Source organism: Muntiacus reevesi, chromosome 5 (assembly GCF_963930625.1).
Source record: "Muntiacus reevesi chromosome 5, mMunRee1.1, whole genome shotgun sequence".
Classification (NCBI taxonomy): Eukaryota; Metazoa; Chordata; class Mammalia; order Artiodactyla; family Cervidae; genus Muntiacus; species Muntiacus reevesi.
Genome location: NC_089253.1, coordinates 38,806,773 through 38,828,942, shown reverse-complemented (window position 1 = coordinate 38,828,942; position 22,170 = coordinate 38,806,773). Strand labels below are relative to the sequence as shown.

Below are 22,170 nucleotides of genomic sequence, written 5' to 3'. Positions count from 1 at the left end.
GGACTGCAGCCCACCAGGCTCCTTTGTCTATGGGATTTTCCAGGCAAGAATACTGGAGTGGGTTGCCATTTCCCACTCCAGGGGATCTTCCCAACCCTGCATTGGCCGGCAGATTCTTTACCACTGCACCACCTGGACAGTGGCTCCTAAAGTGGACAGTCTTCCTTATCCCTTCTCCTGCCGGCTTCCTGGGCTCCAAGGTTGAGGCCTCTCGGATCCTAGCCTGAGAACTCGCTAACGGTCATCTGTCATACGTCATGGGAGTGAGCCAAGGACTTGCTCAGTCCCACGCACCCACCACCGGCGCCCCATCCAAAGGGAATGGGAAGGAACTGGAGCCTCCCTGAGTTTGGACCACTGGCTCTTTACTGTGGAGACTATGGGGGTCCGAGGGAAGAAAGAAGCAAAAAGCAAATCTATAAAGAAAATAGAAGAGCGAGCCCGGGAGAGGATAGAGCGGGATTTGGCGGCGTGGCGGGCGGTGGGGGGAGGGAGGGAGAAGCCAGTAGGGGTGGAGCGAAGCCTCAGGAAGAGGGGAGCGGAAAATGGGGAGGTTTGGAATGAGCAGCTGGGAACGTGACAGGGCGTGGTGAGGGAAGGAAAGAAGAGAGGCTTTACAGAGAGCAGGGACTGCACCAAAGGGCTTTGAGGGGATTTTAGCCCTGCTCCCCATCTCTCTAAGTCCCTCCTAGCGCCTCGAATGAATTTACGACCTAAATAAAACAGCACCCTGCAATGTCAGGTTCTTCCACTCCAACCAGAAGCTAGATGACGCCCCTAAGCTCCTCATAATGTAATCATGAGCCCGCTAGCGTCGGAGGAGGAAGAGAACCACCCCGAGAGCCGCGTTCCGGGAGAAGTGAGAGGGAGTGAGGGAGGGGGGTACCCGAGAGGTGGGCGGAGGGCAGTTGCTAGGGAGCCTCTGACGCCACGCCCCCTTCGGCGGAGCAGCCAATCGCCAGGCGGCATCCTGTACCCGTGACTCTTTGCCAGGCAGATTGTTTAGCCACCTCTGGGCTGCTGTGAGCCCCCAGCCCAGCATTGGATGAGGAAGGCTGGGTGCGGGGCACCGCGGGGAGGGAAAAGGTGGGAAAGAAAGTGGGGGGAGGCTTCGGGAAGTTGCCGGAGGCCAGGTTCACACCTCCCAGGGAGGGCGTGGCCGCAGGAGCTAGCCGCTTCTCCCTGGTGGGTCCCTAAGCCCGAAGCTTTGCGGGGACACAGGCTTTTCCCATAGTCAATCGACAGCTTTGTGCTCTGAGAAACTCCTGTGTGCTGGGAGAGCCAGGGCCCTGTATGTTAATACTTAGGGATGTTTACATTTAAAAAGAGGACTTTGGGTCCCTGAGGGGTGGGTCCGTCTTGGTGGTTATTTCAGACCTTTGGTCAGGTCAGGTCTGAGTATTTTGGGAGAGCAGAGACTTTTAGGAAAGCCTCACAAACAGCGTGGGTAGGTGCCCGGCTTACTTTCTCCCCCAGGGGCCTGACATGGCTTCTCGCCTGTAACCTGGAGTTTGACCCCTGCCTGCTGCCTTTTTAGTTTTGTTTGACCACACCCCATGGCTTGTGGGGCCCCAACCAGGGATGGAATCCCTACAGTGGAAGCTCAGAATCTTAAACACTGGTTGTTGTTACTCAGTTGCTCAGTCCTGTCCGGCTCTTTGCGACCCCATGGACTGCAGCATGCCCGGCTTCCCTGTCCTTCACTATCTCCTGGAGACTACTCAAACTCATGTTGGTTGAGTCGGTGATGCCATCCAACTTATCTTATCCTCTGTCCCCCCTTCTTCTCCTGCCCTTAATCTTTCCCAGCATCAGGGTCTTTTCCAGGGAGTCAGCTCCTCACATCAAGTGGCCAAAGTATTGGAGCTTCAGCATCAGTCCTTTCTTTCTTTTTTTCTTTTTCATTTATTTTTATTAGTTGGAGGCTAATTACTTTACAATATTGTAGTGGTTTTTGCCATACATTGGCATGAATCGGCCATGAATTTACATGTGTTCCCCATCCTGATCCCCCCCTCCCACCTCCTTCCCCATCCCTCTGGGTCTTCCCAGTGCACCAGCCCCAAGCACTTGTCTCATGCATCCAGCCTGGGCTGGGGATCTGTTTCACACTTGATAATATACATGTTTCAATGCTATTCTCTCAGATCATCCCACCCTCACCTTCTCCCACAGAGTCCAAAAGTCTGTTCTGTACATCTGTGTCTCTTTTTCTGTACTGCGTATAGGGTTGTCGTTACCATCTTTTTAAATTCCATATATATGCATTAGTATACTGTATTGGTGTTTATCTTTCTGGCTTACTTCACTCTGTAAAATGGGCTCCAGTTTCATCCATCTCATTAGAACTGATTCAAATGTATCCTTTTTAATGGCTGAGTAATATTCCATTGTGTATATGTACCATAGCTTTCTTATCCATTTGTCTGCTGATGGGCATCTAGGTTGCTTCCACGTCCTGGCTATTATAAACAGTGCTGCGATGAACATTGGGGTACACGTGTCTCTTTCAGATCTGGTTTCCTCGGTGTGTATGCCCAGGAGTGGGATTGCGCATCAGTCCTTTCAATGAATATTCAAGGTTGATTTCCTTTTAGGATTGACTGATTTGATCTCCTTGCAGTCCAAGGGACTCTCAAGAGTCTTCTCCAGCACCACAGTTCGAAAGCATCAATTCTTCATTGCTCGGCCTTCTTCATGGTCCAACTCTCACATCCTTACGTGACTCCTGGAAAAACCATAGCTTTTATTATATGGACCTGTGTCAGCAAATTGATGTCTCTGCTTTTTAATATGATGCCTAGGTTTGTCATAGTTTTTCTTCCAGGGAGCAAGCATCTTTTAATTTTATGGTTGCATTCACTGTGTTTAACTACTGGACCACCAGGGATTCCCATCCGCTGCTTGTCTTAAGGTGCCCCACTCCAACCCAGGTGAGGGAGAAGGCTTTTGACCACCTCTGGCTTTCCAGCCAGTGCCCAGTGGGTTTTATCTGGGGGTGTGGTCTCCTCCAGGGCACAGGGCTGGATCCTGGCCTCCAATCTCTGGCTTAGTGGGCAGGCAGTGGGGAGGGCTGGAATGTGAGCAGGCAGGAGAGGATAATGCCAGGGGCCTTTTCTGCTTGTAAGAGTGCAAGTTCGCTTACAACTTGAATTTCAAGTGAACACTTCAGGCAGATTAGGGAGGTCAAGTGAGAGTATGGAGGCAGCCGGTGTGGATTGTCTAAATTCCTAGAAAATAAATTCTAGGAATTTAGCTGCAGGAGGGAGGTATGCCAGGTGGATACTGCCAGTGTCATGTATGGCTGGGGTTAGAGTTTGTGGTCCAGGAGGACTGAAGGGGAGAGGGTGGCTTTTTGCTTCCCTTCCTCCATTCTAACATGCTGTATTCCAAAAAATTACTTGTTTCTTGAATAGCGTCTAAGAGACAAATGAATGCTTTTCGCTAAGGGCTTTAAAAATTTATTGCTTTTTTTTAAATTAAAAATAAAAAAACAACAACAACTGAGCTGCAATCCTCTTATGGAGGAGAACCAGTCCCTGTAAATACTGTTTTTGGGAACTGCCCTTTGTTTGAAGTAATTATTGTCCCTAAAAATGGGAAATTACACATACTGTTTATCAAAAGGAAATAAACACCTTGGACTAACAGGGTTCTCGCCACTGGATGGTGATTCTAAACCTTGCCAGCAACCTGGGGAAACGGCCCTCACTGCACGTTGGGCTCACACACACTTTTGGTGTTTTGCAGTTTTTAAAGGGGAAACGGTTGGGTTCTGTGTGTCCCTCGAAGGCTGCTTGCCCTGTTCTTGTTATGTGATCACGGAGGACCTTTGATAGGGCTTTTCTGGAGGCCAAAATAAGTCCAGGAAAAAACATGGGGAGTGGGGCGTGTCTCCCATTCGCTTTCCTCTGACTCGGATTGGCCTCTTGGTTGTTTTGTGTTCGCGGGTGTTTGGTGAGGGATGCTTTATTGAGACAGCATGTGGGTTCACACAGGGAAGAAAAGGTCTTGGAGGGGGCTCCGGGTGTGGCTCAGCCTTTCCTGCTCCACCCAAGGCCCCAGGGAGTGCGCCAGTGCTCCCTGACTTTTGACTCTGGTCATTGTCAGCCAAGGCAGCCTCTGCTGGCCTCTCCAGCCACACCCAGCTCTTTCATCCTCTGCTCGCTCTAACCTCCTGGCTTTCAACAGACTTCTCTTCCTCAGTGCTTCGAGTTTCAGCTTAGGGAATTTCCTCCTAGAAGTCTTCTTCCCCGAACACACAAAGGCACCCCTCACCCCACATCCTCCTATGGTCTGCGTGCCCATGTTGCTCTGTACTTTCCTGTTCTCAGCACTATTCGTATTAGATCATCAGTAACTGTTTGCTTGTCTGGCCACCTCCCCCATCGGACGCTCAGCTCCTCAAGGGAGGAAAGCGATTGGCTTGTTCACCAGCATATCGCCAGCACAGTGCCAGGCACGTGGTATGCGACTTGTGGCAGAAACACCATTAGCCCTTCTATCACTCTCTTATCACTTAATACACGTCCTCTTATCAACATGGGCTCCTATTCTCCTGTCCATGACTGGTAGCTCCTTGATCTCCAAGGTATTCGCTTTGACTTTGGGTGAAAACCAACCAACCAAAAGCAAACAAAACAAAATCCAAAAGCAAACAAAAGAAGCAAACACCAGAACTGATTCCCTAATAGGTTATTATACAAGTTGTACAAATCAGCTGCTCTCCTGGAACTATTGATGAGCCTGACATAATTTCAGTGAAGGAGGGAAAGTCAGCAGATTTCAAAATCCACACTTTTCCAGTGTGCAGGACGGCCTTGTTAGGGGTGGAAAAGGAGATAGAGCAAAAGCTTGGAGATTCAACCTTGTAATAAACTATAATGTAAAAGAATCTGATATATGTATATATATATATATATATATATATATATATGTATGTAATATATATAAAACTAAACCACTTAGCTATACATCTAAAACTAACATGTTATAAATCAACTGTACTTCAATTTAAAATTTTTTTAAAAATTGGAGACTGGAAAGGTGAAGAGCTGATCTAACCTGTGGGGCGGCAGCCTCAGAGGGATGGTGAGTGGGGAAGAGATCTGTGGGGGTTTCATAGGAAACAAAGATGAGTCAGGGGTGGGTTGGAGATGGCCCCCACCAGAATTATAGCAGAGATTTAAAAAAATATTTATTTAATTTTTTTGCTGCACAGGGTCTTCATTGCTGCACTCGGGCTTTCCCTAGTTGCAGCGAGTGGAGGCTACTCTTAATTGTGGTACACGGGCTTCTCATTGCAGTGGCTTCTCTTGTTGTGGAACACAGGTTGTAGAGTACCCAGCCTTCAGTAGTTGCAACATGCTGGCTCAGTAGTTGTGGCATATGGACATAGTTGCTCTGAGGCAGGTGGAATCCTCCCAGACCAGGGATCAAACCCATGTCCCCTGCCTTGGCAGGCAGATTCTTGTCCATTGTGCTACCAGGGAAGTCCAGAGATTTTTTTTTTTTTTTTTTGGTCGCACCGCATGGCATGTGGGATCTTAGTTCTCTGACCAGGGATTGAACCTGTGTCCCCTGCAGTGGAAGCAACGGAAGCACAGAGTCTTAACCACTGGACTGCCAGGGAAGTTCCCACAGCAGATACTTAATGGCCAAGAACTGCACTTGAGGAAGGGGGAGGGGAAGAAAGCTGGGGTATTGAGGAGGAGAGGACTCCCCAAATCTGATCAGTTTGGTCCAGTACCTGTGACTGGTATCTGAAATGTCACTTAAGACTGGGAAGTATGACTTTTGACTATTCTGTTCCCAACTGATTACTTTGTTTTTATTAATTAAAAAAAATACATCTTTCAGATGAGATTCTGATGCCTTGACCAATTTGTTTTATTAAGGGAGTAATACAAAGAAAGCACCTTCATTTTTCTCCCTCTTCCCTTCCTTCCTGGTGAGATCTGTGACCAGAAACCCCAGCCAGGTTTGCAGAGTTGGGTTTGCCCCCTGAAGCAAGTTTTGTCTGTCGTGGTCCGACCCTGCCTCCGTGGCATCTCACGGCCACCCTCCACCGGGCTCCCACTCCTTTCTGAGCCGGACAGACACACTGACTGTGGCTCTGAGGCCAGTGCAAACTGTTGCAGACTGAAACAAAGCCCTTGTGTATTTTGCTAGGAGGCACTTGGCCGTGAAGTAGAGACATGTGAGCAGGGGCGCATGTTTGGTGGCCGAGCACACGGCACTCACATCCACGCCTTTTGGGTGTTTGTTTCTAAGACTTCTTTGAGGACAGCGAGACTGAGGTTTGGCAAATGTGCTTTTCTTTCTCAGGGTTGGGCAAAGTCCTTCTAGAAGGAGATCTGGAAAAGATTTGGAGGCATCGAGATCAGAAATTTCCTGGGGAAGTGGTAGGGAATTCTGTATTTTAAAGCACTGTTGTGTGTTTGAGCAATGTCCACCTCCAATTGCCAAGAGAGAGACACTATCGTCAGCCCCATGCAGATCTGTGCAAATGGCAGTTGACCCAGGTGCTCTGGGCTGGTTTCTTGTCCACAGAGCAGGGTCGTGAGCTGGGAAGGACTTCCCAGCTGAGGGTGGGAAGAAAGGATTATTACTTTAAAAATTAAAAAAGAAATTTATTCAAAGTTAGTTGATTAAGAGTGTTGTGTTAATTTCTGCTGTATAGCAAAATGATTCCAATACAGTTTTTCTCATAATGGTTTATCATAGGATATTGAGTATAGTGCCCTGTGCTGTACGGTAGAAACTTGTTGTTAATCTATTCTCTACTGGAAGGATTATTTGCTGTGTGAAGTGGTGGGTCAGGAAACTCCCGGATTATTCTCTCAGTTCAAAGTGTAAAAGAAATGAATTTGGAGGTGGTTGTTTAACTTGAGATCTAGTCTGGTCAATGGAGCACGGCAGTTTTAAACCCACTAGGATCTTTAGAACTCCGCAAAGCTGCTCAACCTGCCCTGTGTCTTCCTGTCCTCCTCTCTGAGGGACAGCACGTAGGTTTGGGAAGAACAGGTTCAGACCTGTCCCTGATCATTAGCAGAGCCAGTCTTCACTAGCACACGTGACTCTCCAGGCCAATCACACGACCTCCCCCTCCCAGGACCCGTGTGAATTCGCATCGCAGGAAGCTGGCTGGGCCGGGTTCAGGTGGGGCAACCTGGGGCCTCTGAAAGATGATTTGAAGGCCTCAGGAGAGGCTGCCAGAACCTGAAATCTCTCCCTTCCTGGCTTGTCAAGGATGTCTGCAATTTCACTATTACTGAGTCATTCCTTTGTGTATATCGTGGGGCCCCCTCCTTGCTATCCTTCTCTGAATACGGGTTGGTCTGGGATACAGGATTCCCTGAAACTTTCCCCTTTCCCCTTAACTTTCCTTAACCCTTTCCCCTTAAACTGTATATTTAATCTCTTGCATAGGCTTCCTGGGTAGCTCAGCTGGTAAAGAATCCGCCTGAAATGCAAGAGACCTGGGTTTGATCCCTGGGTTGGGAAGATCCCCTGGAGGAGGGCATGGCAACCCACTCCAGTATTCTTGCCTGGAGAGTCCCGATGGACAGAGGAGCCTGGTGGGCGGCAGTCCATGGGGTCGCAAAGAGTCAGACACCGCTGGGCGATTAAGCACAGCACCATCTCCTTCGTAAACCACAAATTCAGTTCCATTTTTGCTTTTCCCAGCTTTATTGAGATGTAATTGGCATAAAACGTTGTGTTAGTTTTAGGTGTACGAAATAATGATTTGATCTATGTATATACTGCAAAATGATGACTTGGTTAAGCTTAATCTCAGTTCTGCTTTTTCATGTTGGGTCTCTCTGGAGTCACTTCACCTACTCTGTTCCCTATACCATTCAACTTAGACAGGAAGCAAAGGGAAGCCGGGGGGCCTGGGGTGGGGACAGAGGAGCGGAGGGAGGGGAAGTGAGGATGCTGGGGACCGTCAGGTTCTCTCCTGGCTCCTGCACAGTCAGGGCTGCTGGGTCTTGCTCTGGTGACAGATGACACGTGAAGGGAGAGATGGTCTCCCTGCTTTTGGCCAAGGTAGAGCACCGGCAGCTCCCCCGCCAGCTCTCCTCTCCAATCTCATTTCCTTCCACTCACTGTCCTCTTCCTGTCTATCTCTCTGTCCCCCTTCCTGCTGGCTCTAGCCATCGTCATTCTTAAGCGGCCCTGTGCAGGCAGGAAGGGAACTCTCCTTGGTGGCTTTGAGCACCCAGGAACTCCTAAGTCAGACCAGACTTCGCTGTCCCCTTTCTTCCCTCCGTAGTTTTCTCCCAATCCCTCCATGAGGCCTGGGTAATGGCATTGCAGCTGACCAACTGCAGACACCTTTTCCTCTTTCCGTGGCCTCAAAGAGCTGACCCTGACTCGGGCATATTTTATCAACCCCTGCCTCTAACCCAGAGACCCCTCTGCCATCGCCAAAGGAGATGATGCCATAAACTCCTCTCTAATGTAAACTTCATGAAGGCATATATATATATATATATGTTGGCCGCTGCACTGGGTCTTTGTTGCAGCACATGGACTTCTCTTGCGATGGTCCATGGGCTTAGTTGCCCTGCAGCATGTGGGATCTTAGTACCTTGACTAGGGATTGAACCCATGTCCCCTGCATTGGAAGGCAGATTCTTAACCATTGGATCACCAGGAAAGTCCCCTGAAGTCAGATATTTTGAAGATTCCCCAGAGTCTAGAACAGTGCCTAGCCTTGTAGCAGGTACTCAATAAATATCTGTTGAATGACCCTCCTCTTGTTGGAATAATCACCCTCCCAATGCTGATGGGCACTTGGGTGGACAGGTAGACATTTTTAGAGCTAACATTTCCAAAGATTTAATTTTTAATTATGCTATATAGCAATTAATTTTTGTAAAAATCTTAAACAAGGGACATTCTCCTTGTTGTTAACCCATTTGCACAGTCCTCCGTAGTGCTGACCACTGTCATCACCTTGGCGTGCCCCCGTGCAGACATTGCTTGAAGTTTTTGGACATATCTGTTCAATAACCCAGATGTCTACAGTTTGGTGGGTTAAAAGAAATCATAAATAAGACTGTACCGTATTGTCTTGCAATGTTTTTTTCTGCCTTAACAAGATGTTTTGGAGATGTTCTGTGTAGGTAGAGACAGATCTATATCCTTCTCCTTCACTGTTGTGAATTATTGCATGGCCCAAATGAAGTATTGTATATTGCATGTCATTACCCATGTCTACAAACAGCCTGGCACGTGCCATTTTGAGCACACATAGAAGGATTTTACTTGACTACCTAGTGGTGAAATTGCTGGACAAAGGAGCACATGCATGTAGCATTTTAATAGCTGCTCCCAATCACCCCCCCAAAGACTTGTATTCTTGTACATTCTTGGTGTAAAAGCCCAGGCTTTCTCTATACCCTCATTGATTTTTATCGAGCTCTGTTATTTTTCACCAATCTGTTGGTTAAAAAAAAACAACAACCATGATCTCATTGTTAGAATAAAAATTTCAGTTCAGTCTTCTTGGCCAGGAAATTGTGAGTGATTCACATTGGTAACAAAGTCACATGTATAGTAATAGCACTATTTAACCACGATGTGCTAGGTTACTATTTTACACTGGGTAAGGAGGTCTCTACTCTTTTGCCTGGGAATATAGTTATGTGTCAGTTTTCTCCACACAGTTCTCTACAGTCTTATCCATGTTAAAAACCAGCGTCTGGGGTCTTGGAGGCCCCCTGTGGAATGACTCCCCTCCCCCGCACCACGTATCGTTTCTTCTCTGGAGTGGCTCCAGCGAGTTCTTTGGTCACAGCCTGCCCTTCCTCCACGTCCTTTCCTGCCACACAGTGGTCATGTCCTGGAATGACGAGGCTGATTGTCCGGTCTGACACCGCAGTGCATTCTCCGAGCCTGGCCTCCCAAGCTTCTCCTTTGATCAGCGCCGGACACGTCAGCAGAAGTTGTTGGTTTGTCCCTTGCTTGGTGTAGATGATATCAGGCCTATCTTCTGGTACATCAGAAGCTGTACCACTGGCTGGACCTTGTCTTAGTCTTTCCCAAGCTCACAGGTCACCTAGTCCGATGTTTTCCACAGAGGATTCCCTTTTATTTATTTATTATTAAAAAAAATTTTTGGCCATGCCATGAAACCTACAGGGTCTTAGTTCCCTGACCAGGGATCGAACCCCGTGTCCCCTGCAGGGGAAGTGTGGAGTCTTAACCAAAGGACAACCAGGGAGGCCCGAGGAGTTCCTTTTAAAAGGAAAAACTTTAAGAGCATTCACAATTTTATGCCGTTTAATTTCATGATTCTTCTCTGTACCCACCTCAGCATCTTGGGTTCTTTCTTTTATTTTCCTCATCATCCATATTCAGGAAAATGCTGAAATGGTGGCCGTGAAGGGATTTTTCTCCCTGAAAGTTTTCTCTGGGCTTGGTTCTCTGTTACTAACATGATACAGCTTAGAATCATTTAGTGCCTTAATATTTATCTCTGGGGATTGAATTGGACTCACCACTTAGTACGGCTGGATTTAATAATGGTTTCTGCCCGAGGTTTACAGTTTTTAGAGAGAACATAGGATTTTAAGGCGGTGTGACTTGTTTTGATGGTTTCAGATTAATTTCCTATTTGTATCAGAAATTCATTTGCTGGATGATTTGATTATTTCCTTTCTTAAAGTCAGTTGAAACCAAATTTGTTTTTTACTCCTTTATCCAGTCCAACTGCTACAAGAATCTTTTTTTGATGGTTTATTAATAGTAATATTATTCTGTTATTTCTAAAGCACTCTAGTTTTGGCTACGAGTTTTGCCAACAGGAGACAGCAATACAATCTGTGTAATTAGCTTAGGACCATACTTTCTTCAGGATAACTTCTTCTTTTGGATATCTTAGTAACTTTGCCTTGAACTTTTTTTTTTCCTTTCATATTTTCTAATATATGCTGCAAAACATGAGTGGATGGTTTGATGGTTTTGAGTGTGGGTTCATGAACCACATGGCCTGCTTTCAAACCTCAGCTCTATGACTTCCCAGCTGTGCGATCATAGGCAACTGACTTAAGGCCTCTGTGTCTGTTTTCACGCCGCTGATTGTTAAAGAAATGCAAGTTCAGTGAGTCCCCTACATAGGAGCCTTCAAGCTGTGAACTTTCAGAGTCCAATGTGCTTGCCGTCTCCTATTGCTGACGATCCTTCAGCTCTACCATCTCCCACGTGTTATCCCTCCTCCAGTTGGTAACTCTTGCCTGTTTGCGCGATGCCAGCCCCTGTATGCCAGTTGGTATACTGCAGTACTGTACTTTTCAAGGTACTCTACTGTAAGATTAAGACTGTTTTATTTTTGTGTTTGTTTTTTTAATGTATTATTTGTGTGAAAAGTATTGTAAACCTATTGCAGTCCAGTACTAGACAGCCAGTTGTGTTAGCTGGGTACCTAGGCTAAGTTTGTTGGACTTGCAAGCGTGCTCTTGGAAGGAACTTGTTTGTATGTAGGGGACTTACTGCGTCATTTAAAAAGAGTGAACACATGAAAAAAGCAGTTGATGGAAGCTGTTGATATTAACACTGTTCTCCACAAACTGGTTTCCATGTTGCTGCCAGATAGGATTCTGACATTGGCCAGGGAATTCTGTGCTTAGATAGACTTTCCGTCCTGATGGGACCCTTACTTTGAGATACTGGGACCCGTGCATTGGAGATCTACCACATAGATTTCAGGGACTCTTTTCATGGAATCCAATCCACTGGTTCGCCCTCCTGCCCCATGGCGTCCAGTTCAGCGTGGTACAGAGAAAAGATGCACAGTGGACAGTCACTCACACCCTCCCTTCTACGCATTCTTCACTTGACAGCATCTCGTTCCTCAGTGCTGAATTGCACCTTATCTCTTTTCTTCTGCCACTGCCAGATCCTTGAGGACAGGGACTGGGCCTGCTGCACTGAGGCACCTGAAATGGCATTGTCTATCCCCATTGTAAGAGGGTCACTGGGCTTCAACAGAAGGATGTCTTTCAGCTGATGCCAGCTCCCTTCTTAAGATCCTGTTATCTCTTCTACAGACAGAGCTTCCAAGCAAGGGGTGGGATAGACTGGGATGCGCTGGGATATAAAGGTGGGTCCCTGGTTTTATTTATGCATTATTATTTTTAATAATAATAAATTTATTATTTATTTACTTTATTATTGTTTTTATTTTTGACCATGCTGGGTCTTCGCTGCGGCACGCGGGCTCTCTCCAGTTGTGGTGAGTGGGGACTGCTCTTCGTTGCGGTGTGCGGGCTTCTCACTGCGGTGGTTTCTCTTGTTTCGGAGCACAGGTTCAAGAGCGTGTGGGCTTCGGCAGGTGTGGTATGTGGGCACAGGAGTTGTGGTGCCTGGGCTTATCTGCCCCCTGGGATGTGGGATCTTCCCGGGCCGGGGATCCAACCTGTGTCCCCTGCATTGGCAGGCAAATTCTCAGTCACTGGACCACCAGGGAAGACCTGGGTTGTTGTCATTTTTTTTGTAAATATAGTACGCATTTGAGAAACATTAATTGGTTGGATGATTTGATGTGCGACTGGTAACAACCCTTGTCCTTGTTGTTAGAACCCACCGCAGCCGGCAGTCCTGGAACGCAGAGAGCAGAATAAACCCGAGGAAGCCACCAGCCAAGCACAGGCAGAGTCAGTCTCCACCCCAAACACAGGTGAGAGAAGGTCATGGGGACTGAAAGGACGATGACTTGAATCATAATAATGATACCTCCATCCAGACATGAGGCTCACGGGAACCTCCACAGATGACCAAGCCTTCCTAGACCAGAAGTCACTCAGCAGAGAGCTGGTTCAGAACACCGGGGACCCTGCCCCTCCCTCTCCAGGACCTAGAAATTCAAGTCCTCCTCTCGCCTTTCAGCTGTTTGAAAAGTCAATGGAAAATGCACTCACTCTGGGGGGATTAATTGACTCCTTCCACAGGAGTCTCAGGGTTTCTTGATACTTAGAGCTGTTAACACTCGCGGCATATATGGGACGTTTACACGGTTATAGGACAATATCTGGGTGTCCCTCGTGGCTCAGACGGTAAAGAATCCACCTGCAATGCGGGAGACCCAGGTTCGATCCTTGAGTTGAGAAGATACCCTGGAGAAGGAAATGGCAACCCACTCCACGATTCTTGCCTGGAGAATTCCGTGGACAGAGGAGCTTGGGGGTCACAGTCCATGGGGCTGCAGAGTTGGCCACGACTGAATGACTAACACATACAGGGCAGTATCTGTTGAACTTGGAGTTCAGAGTGGGGCAGACACCCGAAATTTAGAATTTCAGGGTTAGTATCTACTGGAGGAGCTCTACCGGAGTTTAGGAGAAAGGCTTTTGGATCCTGTAAAGGAAATGCCTTCTCCAGAGGGGAGACGCCCACATGAAGGGCAAGATGAGAGGAAGAAGTAACCGTGGGAAGAGGAAATCCTGCTTGCAGGGAGCTTAATTTGGGCTGCAGTCCGGTCTTGGGCTTACTGCATTTGAGGTGGTTGCAAACACTTGAAAAATCAGGAGATTTCCAGAAAATCGGGGATGGATGTTTTCAAAAGGAACAGCCTAGCTTCTCTTGCAATGTTGAAGTCTCTGCCGTGTGTGCACCTCACGTTTCACCACCAGCTGGAGCAGAGTCACGGCCTATCCCCTGGGAAACTGGGGTTTCCTGTCCTTTTGTCCCATGGACACCCCCCCCCCCCACCTCCTCCCTCCCCGAATTAGCCTTGCTTCCTGAGACTGATCCCTCCAGGGGTTTCGTACTTCCCCTTCCCTCCCCTTTTGGTTGCCCCTGCTCTCCCTGGCACCCCACCTCTATCCTGGCATCTCCCAATAAATATGCACGTTCCCCTCCCTGCTTGAAGAAACCCTCCTTCAGCCCCTCCCCCTTCTTACCGTGGTATTGTCCCCGTAGCGCCAACCTGCTTGAAAAGGTCACCTGCTTCTCCCATCACCTCTGCCTCCCGCGCCACCCACTCCGGCGCCCCGTCCCCTGCCGTGGGGCTTCCTCCGTCTCCACCCAGAGCTGTTCTCGCTCATCCTTCATTCTGCCCAGGGTGGTCTCAGGGCGCTTGATGCTGTGCCTTCTCCCTCCTGGAAGCCCCCTCCTGCCTTGGCTTCGTGATTTCTGGCTCTTTTTTGTTTTCAGGCTCTTAGGGCTTCCCTTGGAGAAGGGAATGGCAACCCACTCCAGTGTTCTTGCCTGGAGAATCCCAGGGACGGCGGAGCCTGGTGGACTGCCATCTATGGGGTCACACAGAGTCGGACACGACTGAAACGACTTAGCAGCAGCAGCAGCAGGGCTTCCCTGGTGGCTCAGCAGTAAAGAATCTTCCTGCAATGCTGGAGACATGGATTCCATCCCTGGGTCGGGAAGATCCCCTGGAGTAGGAAATGGCAACCCACTCCAGTATTCTTGCCCGGGAAATCTCACGGACAGAGGAGCCCGGCAGGCCACAGTCCATGGGATCCCAAAGAGTGGGACATGACTTACCGACTAAACAACAACAAAGTTCCCTGGCTAGGGATCGAATCCGGGTCCCAGCAGTGAATGTCCTGAGTCTTAACCACTGAATGGCCAGGGAATTCCTAGTGATTTTGCTTCTGTCTGCATGGTTAGGACCACTTTGTCCTCCTTTCCCAGGCCCCTAACGGCCTCCTCTTTTCCCATAACCTCACAAATGGCAGAATTCCTTGAGCACCTATCCTGAGTCTTCATTTTTCTTGCTGGGGACTCTCTGGGCAACCTCTTGGGATTGCTCATGCTTAAACCTGCTTTCCAGCACTGGGTCCAGCTCTGCCTCCCCTCGGAAAGAAAACTCAGACCCCCGTCGAGTTTCCTTTGCCTCTGATCAGCTCTGTAACCACAACAGTCATCCCTTCTCCTTCTTAATATCCTCGACATCTTAAATTTTCATTTACTGCAATTATCTCCTAACTGGTTTGCCTGTCTTAGACTTTTCCTTCTATCAGTGGAGTGGGCTTTAAGTAGAGGCCAATCTAAAATAAAAATCAGATCATGTTACTCCCCTGCTTAAAATTCTTCAGAGGCTCCTCTTGACTTTCAGGGTGAAGTTCATGTCCTTGACTTAGCACCCAAGACTGCCATGACCTCCTTCTATCTCATCACCCGCCGCTTGTACCGTTCATCCCAGCCATACCCAAGGGCTTGCTGGTACCCAGGTTCATGATGCTGGTCCCTGCTCCTGTCTTCACGATGCTCCTCCACACTCCTTCTGCCCTCTGTTTATCTGGGTCTGCGAGTCACCACCCCAGACACCCTGAGCCTCCGGGTCTGGGCTGCGTGCTCCTCCTGTGTGCTTTTCAGTAGGTCCGGGCAACCCTGTTTCAGCTCCCACAGTACTGGGCTTCTGCCAGACTTCACCTCCCCTGAGGACCCAGGAAGGTCCTCAGGATAGCATGCCTGGCACGTCAAATAGAGAGATGATGGCAGGAGCTTCTGGCTGGCTTCCCAGCACTCACATGGCTGTGTATTCCTCTCTTGTTTTCTTGGGAGCAGCTTCTAGACTCTCAGTGTTTGCATTTTCAGCACAATATATATATATTTTTTGGTATGATGTACCTTGACATTTATTAAGTGTCTCAAGATTTAAAGATGATGGAGACTTGACCTCTTTCCCTAAAGGATTTGTTATACACTGGGTGCATCCATCACATGTCTTCATTCAGTGAGTATGTATCAACAGCCAGCACAGAAAGAGGTAGAATTAATGCATCCAGGCATGGGGATTCATGTAAAGTCTGTGGAGCTTAGAAGAACTTGCTGTGGTTTTTCATCTTCACAAGCTTTGCTTTAAATGATGGGAGGAAGATTACAGTTCGCCTTGCCAGGGACTCCTCTATCGGCCAGGTCACAGGCTTTTCCCTGGTCACAAGTGTTTCCTTTGAAACCTGCTTGCATGGCCCTCACTTGTGTGGACTTTGAAGTCGGGGTTTTGTGTAAACATGACTTCACCAGAAACAAACCTTTCCTGCCCCTGCCATTGGCCTCCAGCTTTCTCTGCATCAGCTTCTCAAGAGAATTCTGCTGTGTCCCTTCATAGTTAAACACATAACAGAGCTTGGGGCTGGCTTTCTCACGGCAACGCTGCCGTCCGCTCTTGCCATAAAGTCTCTTTTTGTAAATAAACAGAAAAATCAGTGTGTCTGATCTGAGAGCCATGGCTGGACTTGGAGATAAGGCTGTGGTGTTCACACCAGTAGGGCTTTTGGATGGAGACATCTGGCCCCATGTTGTTTTAAATGCTTAAGAGGGTTTTGGAAGATGAACTGCTGGAAAGTGCCATCTATAAATGTCAGCTCCCAAAGTCACCATGCTGCATGTCACACTGTCTGGCATTGAGAGCTGGGTAGCCTAGTGGTTAAGAGCTCCACCCCGGAACTGGGCTGGTTGGGTTTGACTCCTGTTTTCGATACTCTAATCTTCTAATGGGAGGTGAGTTCTAGTTTCCCCATTTGTGAAATCAGGATGAGTCGAGTATTTCCCTTGAGTGGTGGTTGTGAGGATTAAGCCAGTTAGTAGCCGTGCAGGGCTTAGACGCAGAGTAAGTACTCGGTGATGTGAGCTCTTGTATAATTAGGCCCTTTCATCAGCCTCTCAGGGGGCGTTAAACGCCATGACTTTCTCTGGGTCACCAAAGCTGTCATCGGGTCTCACCTCTGGTGGCCCACAGCATCTCTGAGCCCGTTGTCAATCCTCTTTGCTCACTTTGTATCTCTGACCATCTTATTCCAGTCCTTTCTCTCTCTTTTTTTTGTCTGCGCTGCAAGGTTCATAGGATCTTAGTTCTCCGACCCGGAATGGAAACCGGGCCCCTGGCAGCGAGAGCCCTGAGCTCTAACCACTGAACCACCAGGAAATTCCCAGTCATACCTGTTCCACATTGTTCTTTCTGCCTGGAATAGGCTTCTATTGCATCTCTTCCCGTCCCCCAGGGCTCTCCTTCTTCCTATTTTGAAGCCCTCTTGGTGGATTGGGTACAGAAACCATAGGGAAACTCTAGGATGATTTGATTTTTTTTAATTTATAAATCTCTAAATCTTTCTAGTGGAGAAGGCAATGGTACCCCACTCTAGTACTCTTGCCTGGAAAATCCCATGGATGGAGGAGCCTGGTAGGCTCTGGTCCATGGGGTCGCTAAGAGTCGGACACGACTGAGCGACTTCACTTTCACTTTTCACTTTTCACTTTCACACATTGGAGAAGGAAATGGCAACCCACTCCAGTGTTCTTGCCTGGAGAATCCCAGGGACGGGGGAGCCTGGTGGGCTGCCGTCTATGGGATCACACAGAGTCGGACACGACTGAAGTGACTTAGCAGCAGCAGCAAAGTTTTCTAGAGCCCTTGCCGGTGGACTAACCTGTGAGATTGCCATCTATTTTTTTTAATTGTAAAGTATGCATAAGATTTTCTGTTTTAACCGTCCTTAGGTGCACAGTTCAGTGCATGAGTACATTCACATTTGTTGTGTAACCATCACCGCTCTCTGTCCCCAGAGCATTTTCATCTTTCCAAACAGAAGCTCTGTACCTATTAAACAATAACTTCCCCTTTCTTCTCTCTACTTCCTGGCAACCACGATTCTGTTTTGTATCTCTATGGATTTAACTACGTTAGGTTCCTCGTACCAATGGAATCATACATCTGTCCTTTGGCGGCTGGCTTACTTCACTCAGCATAATATCTTTAAGGTCCATCCATGTTGTAGCACGGGTAAGGATTTCCTTTCTTCTAAAGGCTGAATTGTATGTAAGGTCACATTTTATTTATCTGTTCATCTGTCGATGAATATTTGAGTTGTTTCCTTTTTTTTTTTTTGGCTACTCCCCACAGCATGTGGGATCTTAGTTCCCCCGACCAAGGACAGAACCTGTGCTTGCTGCATTGGAAGTGTGAAGTCTTAACCACTGGACTGCCAGGGAAGCCCCTCTTTCCACTTTTTGGCTGTTGTGAATAGCACTGCCACGAACACTGGTGTACAAGTATTAATATCTGTATAAGTTCCTGCTTTCAGTTCTTTTGGGTGTTATACACAGTGGTGAAATTGCAGGATCATAATGGTCCAACTTTTATGCACGGTTGACTTTATAAATCAAGATCAGAGCTTGAACACCTGCTGGGAAAATTCTCTTGACCTGCCTTCTCCCCCACCCCCACCCCGCCCCAGGCCCTCTCAAGGACTTTATCTCCATCAGGGTCAACTCTACACTCAGGTTCTTCCGGCTAAAGCTCTGGTGTCATCCTGGACGTCTGGAATTTTTTACATGGTTAGACAATGAGCAGTTCCCATTTGGTCCATCCTCTGTATCCAGAATTGAGTCACTTCTCTCATCCCACCTTTGCTGCCCAGATCCAGGCCCCCACGGCTCTCATCTAGATCAGGACAGTGGTTTCCTGACTGCTCTCCCTGTTTTGATCTTGGTCCCCCTGTGATCTCTTTACGAGCACAATTGGTTCAACCTTTTAAAGACATTATCGGGCTCCCCTGGTGACTCAGTGGTAATGAATCCACCTGCTAATGTAGGAGATGTGTGTTCGATCCCTGGGTCAGGAAGATCCCCTGGATAAGGAAATGGGAACCCTTTTCCAGTATTCTTGCCTGGAAAATTCTTCATGGACAGAGAAGCCAGGCAGGCTATAGTGGCAAAAAGACAGACAGGATTGAGCGACTAACACTTTTAAGTCATCAGTCAGGTAATGTTATTCCTGTTGACCTTCTGGCATCTCACTTGAGGCCAAATATAAGTGTTTGCAAAGGTCTGTTAGTCCTCACTGCTCTTCTGACCTTATTTCTCCTTCCCTCCTCAGCTCAGGCCATGAATGTCCCCTCACTGTTCTGCCTCAGGGCTTTGGAGTTTTTGGAGAACTAGCCTCGAATGTTCTTACCTTGACAAACCCTTCACCTTCCAAGGTCACCTCTGGAGAGCGCCCTGCTCTGAAACTTTAAGGTAACACGCTCTCACTGTCCCGATTCCAGGCATCACTCATGTCTTTTACCCACTTACTTAGCGCTTTCTGACATAGATTCACTCCCCAGTTTGTTCATTTCCTTCCTCCTCACTAGAATGTGTGTATGTGTGCCCAGTTGTGTCTGACTCTTTTGCGACCCCATGAACTGTAGCCCGCCAGGCTCCTCTGTCCATGGAATTCTCCAGGCAAGAATGCTGGAGTGGGTTGCCATTTCCTTCTCCAGGGGACCCAGAGATCGAACCCACGACTCCTGCAATTGGCAGGCTGATTCTTAACCAGTAGCACCACCTGGGAAGCCCCCTCATAAGCTTCATGACATTTGGTTTTGTTTGGTTTCCTGTCATATTCTCAGTGCCTCTAACAGTGCCAGGCACATACTAGGTGCTCAGTTTGTATCTGTTCCATGAATGGATGGATGGTGCTGTGAGGTCCCCGCTCGCATGGCCCACAGGTGTTCCTCGTCTCTGAGAGATGTGCAGACACATCAAAGTCCCACTGCTGTCAGGCTCCAGTCTCATCCTTGTGGCCCAGGGCAGCTTCAAAAGGAAGCAAACTGGGTTGCATACTTTTTGCAACTCTCTTTAGCCTTAGCAGTTCTTATAAGTGCCCCTGGTTGCTGCAAAGATTTATCCTGTAACAAACAGCCCTTCAAAAACCTGTATCATATTCAGGTTCCCCAAAGGACTCCAAGTTACCTTCTCAGGGGTTCAAGGAGTCTTCGTGTTAGTCCTGCTCAGTCCTGTCTGGCTCTTTGCCCTCCAGGCTCCTCTGTCCATGGAATTTTCCAGGCAAGAATACTGGAGTGGGTTATCATTTCCTCCCCCAGGGGATCCTCCTGACCCAGGGATTGAACCAGGTCTCCTGCATTGCAGGCACATTCTTTACTGTCTGAGCTACTGTCACCTATACAAACCAGCTATTGTTTTTACGACAACCTAAGGGGGAAAAATGGAAACAAATTCTTGGTCTTTTAAGGACTGAATGAAGCTAAGGAATGTTATGTGAGTGGTGCCAGGGTGCTTGCATTTGTGTGTGGGGTGCTCGGGGATCCCCTGAAATGATGGTCTTTAACTCTTATTGTTTAAACTGGGGTCACTGGTTCATGGATGTCTTCTTGCAAATCCATGATAATTTCTTCCCCTGTAAGTGTGTCTGAATGAGGTATATTCAGACTGCACAGCTAATAACCACAAGCTACAGTGCAGACTGAAATACAATACAGGAGAGAAATCTTCCAGGGTCCAGGCCACAATTTCACATGGGTCTGAGTCAGCCTGGGGCAATGGGGTATGACGCAGAGAAAAGAACATGGTCTTAGAGTCAGGTGACTGGAGTTGGAATCAATCTTGGTCTCAGAACTAACTGTGTGACCCTGGGTTTGTTGGCCCATCCCTTTCTGGGTTTCATTCTTGCTTGATAAAATGAACCAGAGAATCTTTAAGTTCTCTTCCAACTCATGCTTCTCTTTTGTGAGGTATGTTGGGCAGAAATGCTCATTTGTACACCAGGAGATGTACCCTGTTGGCACCAAACCCTGAGTACTAGCTGTGAGGATAACAGTGACATTACTGAGGTGTCCATTCAAGGCTCGTCTTCTCTGAGTGGCCTTTGCTAGGACTGTACCTAGAAATCACACCACCATTTCTATCCTATTTACCCCAGTTGATTTTTCTTCATATTCGTCTTCTGCACTTTTGAGGAAATCTGATCTTTATTAAAGTTATTTCTTATTACCTATCTTCTACTTCTAAAAGTAAACTCTATAAAGAGGTTTTTTTTTTTCTCTCTCTCTCTCAAGACTGTGCCCCAGTGCCTTGAAACAGTATCTGTCTCTTAGTGGGTACCTAATCAACATTTTCTGAATGATTTTGGCACCTCCTCTGCTTTGGGTACTGTGCAAAGTGCTTTGTATTTTAATCAATAAGTGCATGAAATAAGTATTATTATTAGTCATGTGTATTGGCTGAGAAAATTGAGGCATCACAAAAATCAGATAACTTGCCTGTAAGTATCAGAGCTGAAATGTGAACCCAGGTAATTGCTGGATTCATCCTTAGCCTTGGCACCTCTCAGCCAAAAGGGCTGTAGTGCCGAGTGCATCAGGTTGTACTGTGTCTCTGTTATTTTCCCCATTCTTTCCTGCAGCTCTGTGTATGGGGATGGGGAAATTAACCTCTTATTTATTGAGAGGTTATATTGTATATTCTTGGCTCCCTTGATGTAAGTTAATTAACTAAAAAAGGATGGTTTTGTTTCTGGGCTGTCTGTTTCATTGATCTAAGTGTCTGTTTTGACTATTACAGCTTTGTAATATAGTTTAAAATCAGGATGTGTGATGCCTCTAGCTTTGTTCTTCTTTCCCAGGATTGCTTTGGCTATTTGGAGACTTTGAGGATTTTTTTTTTTTTCCTATTTCTGTGAAAAACGCCTTTGGAATTTTGGTAGGGATTGGATAGAATCTGAAGAGTGCTTTGGGTAATATTGACAGAAATCAAGCTCTCAGAGTCCTCCTTGACTACATTTGCCTACTCTGACTGTGCAGAGAATTCACTGTGCAGAATTATAGAACTGAGTGGTTTGTTAGCTCTCCTCTGGTTCCAGCAACCTCTTCATTTTAAAGCTGGAAAAAGAGAGACCTGAAACAGCTGAGTGCCTCTTAACTCCCGTGTTATCTTGATCTATGGACTGACTGATTCATGAACTCTCAGCAGTCTGGGTGGTAAACCAGAAGTCCCTTGGCAGTCATGCTGGGAGCCTGCACAGTGTTGGGGCCTCCCCCATCCTGATACTATCACCACCTGCTGGCCCCTTGGGCCCTGGACCTTTGAGATCTTCTATCACTTGAGGTGCAGTTCAGTTTCCCTGGAGTAGATGCTGGCTGAGGGCCCTGCCTCTGGTCAGACCACTCCGAAGACAGTGCTTCTTAATGTGAAAACCACATCTGTCAAAATCTCATCTTCTTGGTGTTCAGATGCACCAGTAGGGTGGGTTTCAGGACCATTCTGTGGGCATTTTTGCGTCTTCCTGCTCCTGACGACTTGTCCCCAACTTTTCCCTCCGAGGTCTCTTAGGGGTTAAATGCTACCAGGAAGAAGCAGGGCAGTTTCTCCCCCTCTTATGCTGCAAGTTAAGAATGAGGAATATTTTATGTTCATGAATAGGCT

At 47.5% G+C, this 22,170-nt stretch overlaps 1 protein-coding gene across 1 annotated transcript in view; it reads left to right on the top strand.

Moving 5' to 3' along the window:
• The window catches only part of AHNAK (AHNAK nucleoprotein), a 93,784-nt gene that overhangs the window by 37,459 nt on the left and 34,155 nt on the right, over positions 1 to 22,170 (top strand). The window contains exon 5 of the mRNA XM_065937493.1: positions 12,589 to 12,688. Coding sequence (XP_065793565.1) covers positions 12,589 to 12,688 — 100 coding nt within the window. The remainder of the gene's footprint in view (positions 1 to 12,588; positions 12,689 to 22,170) is intronic.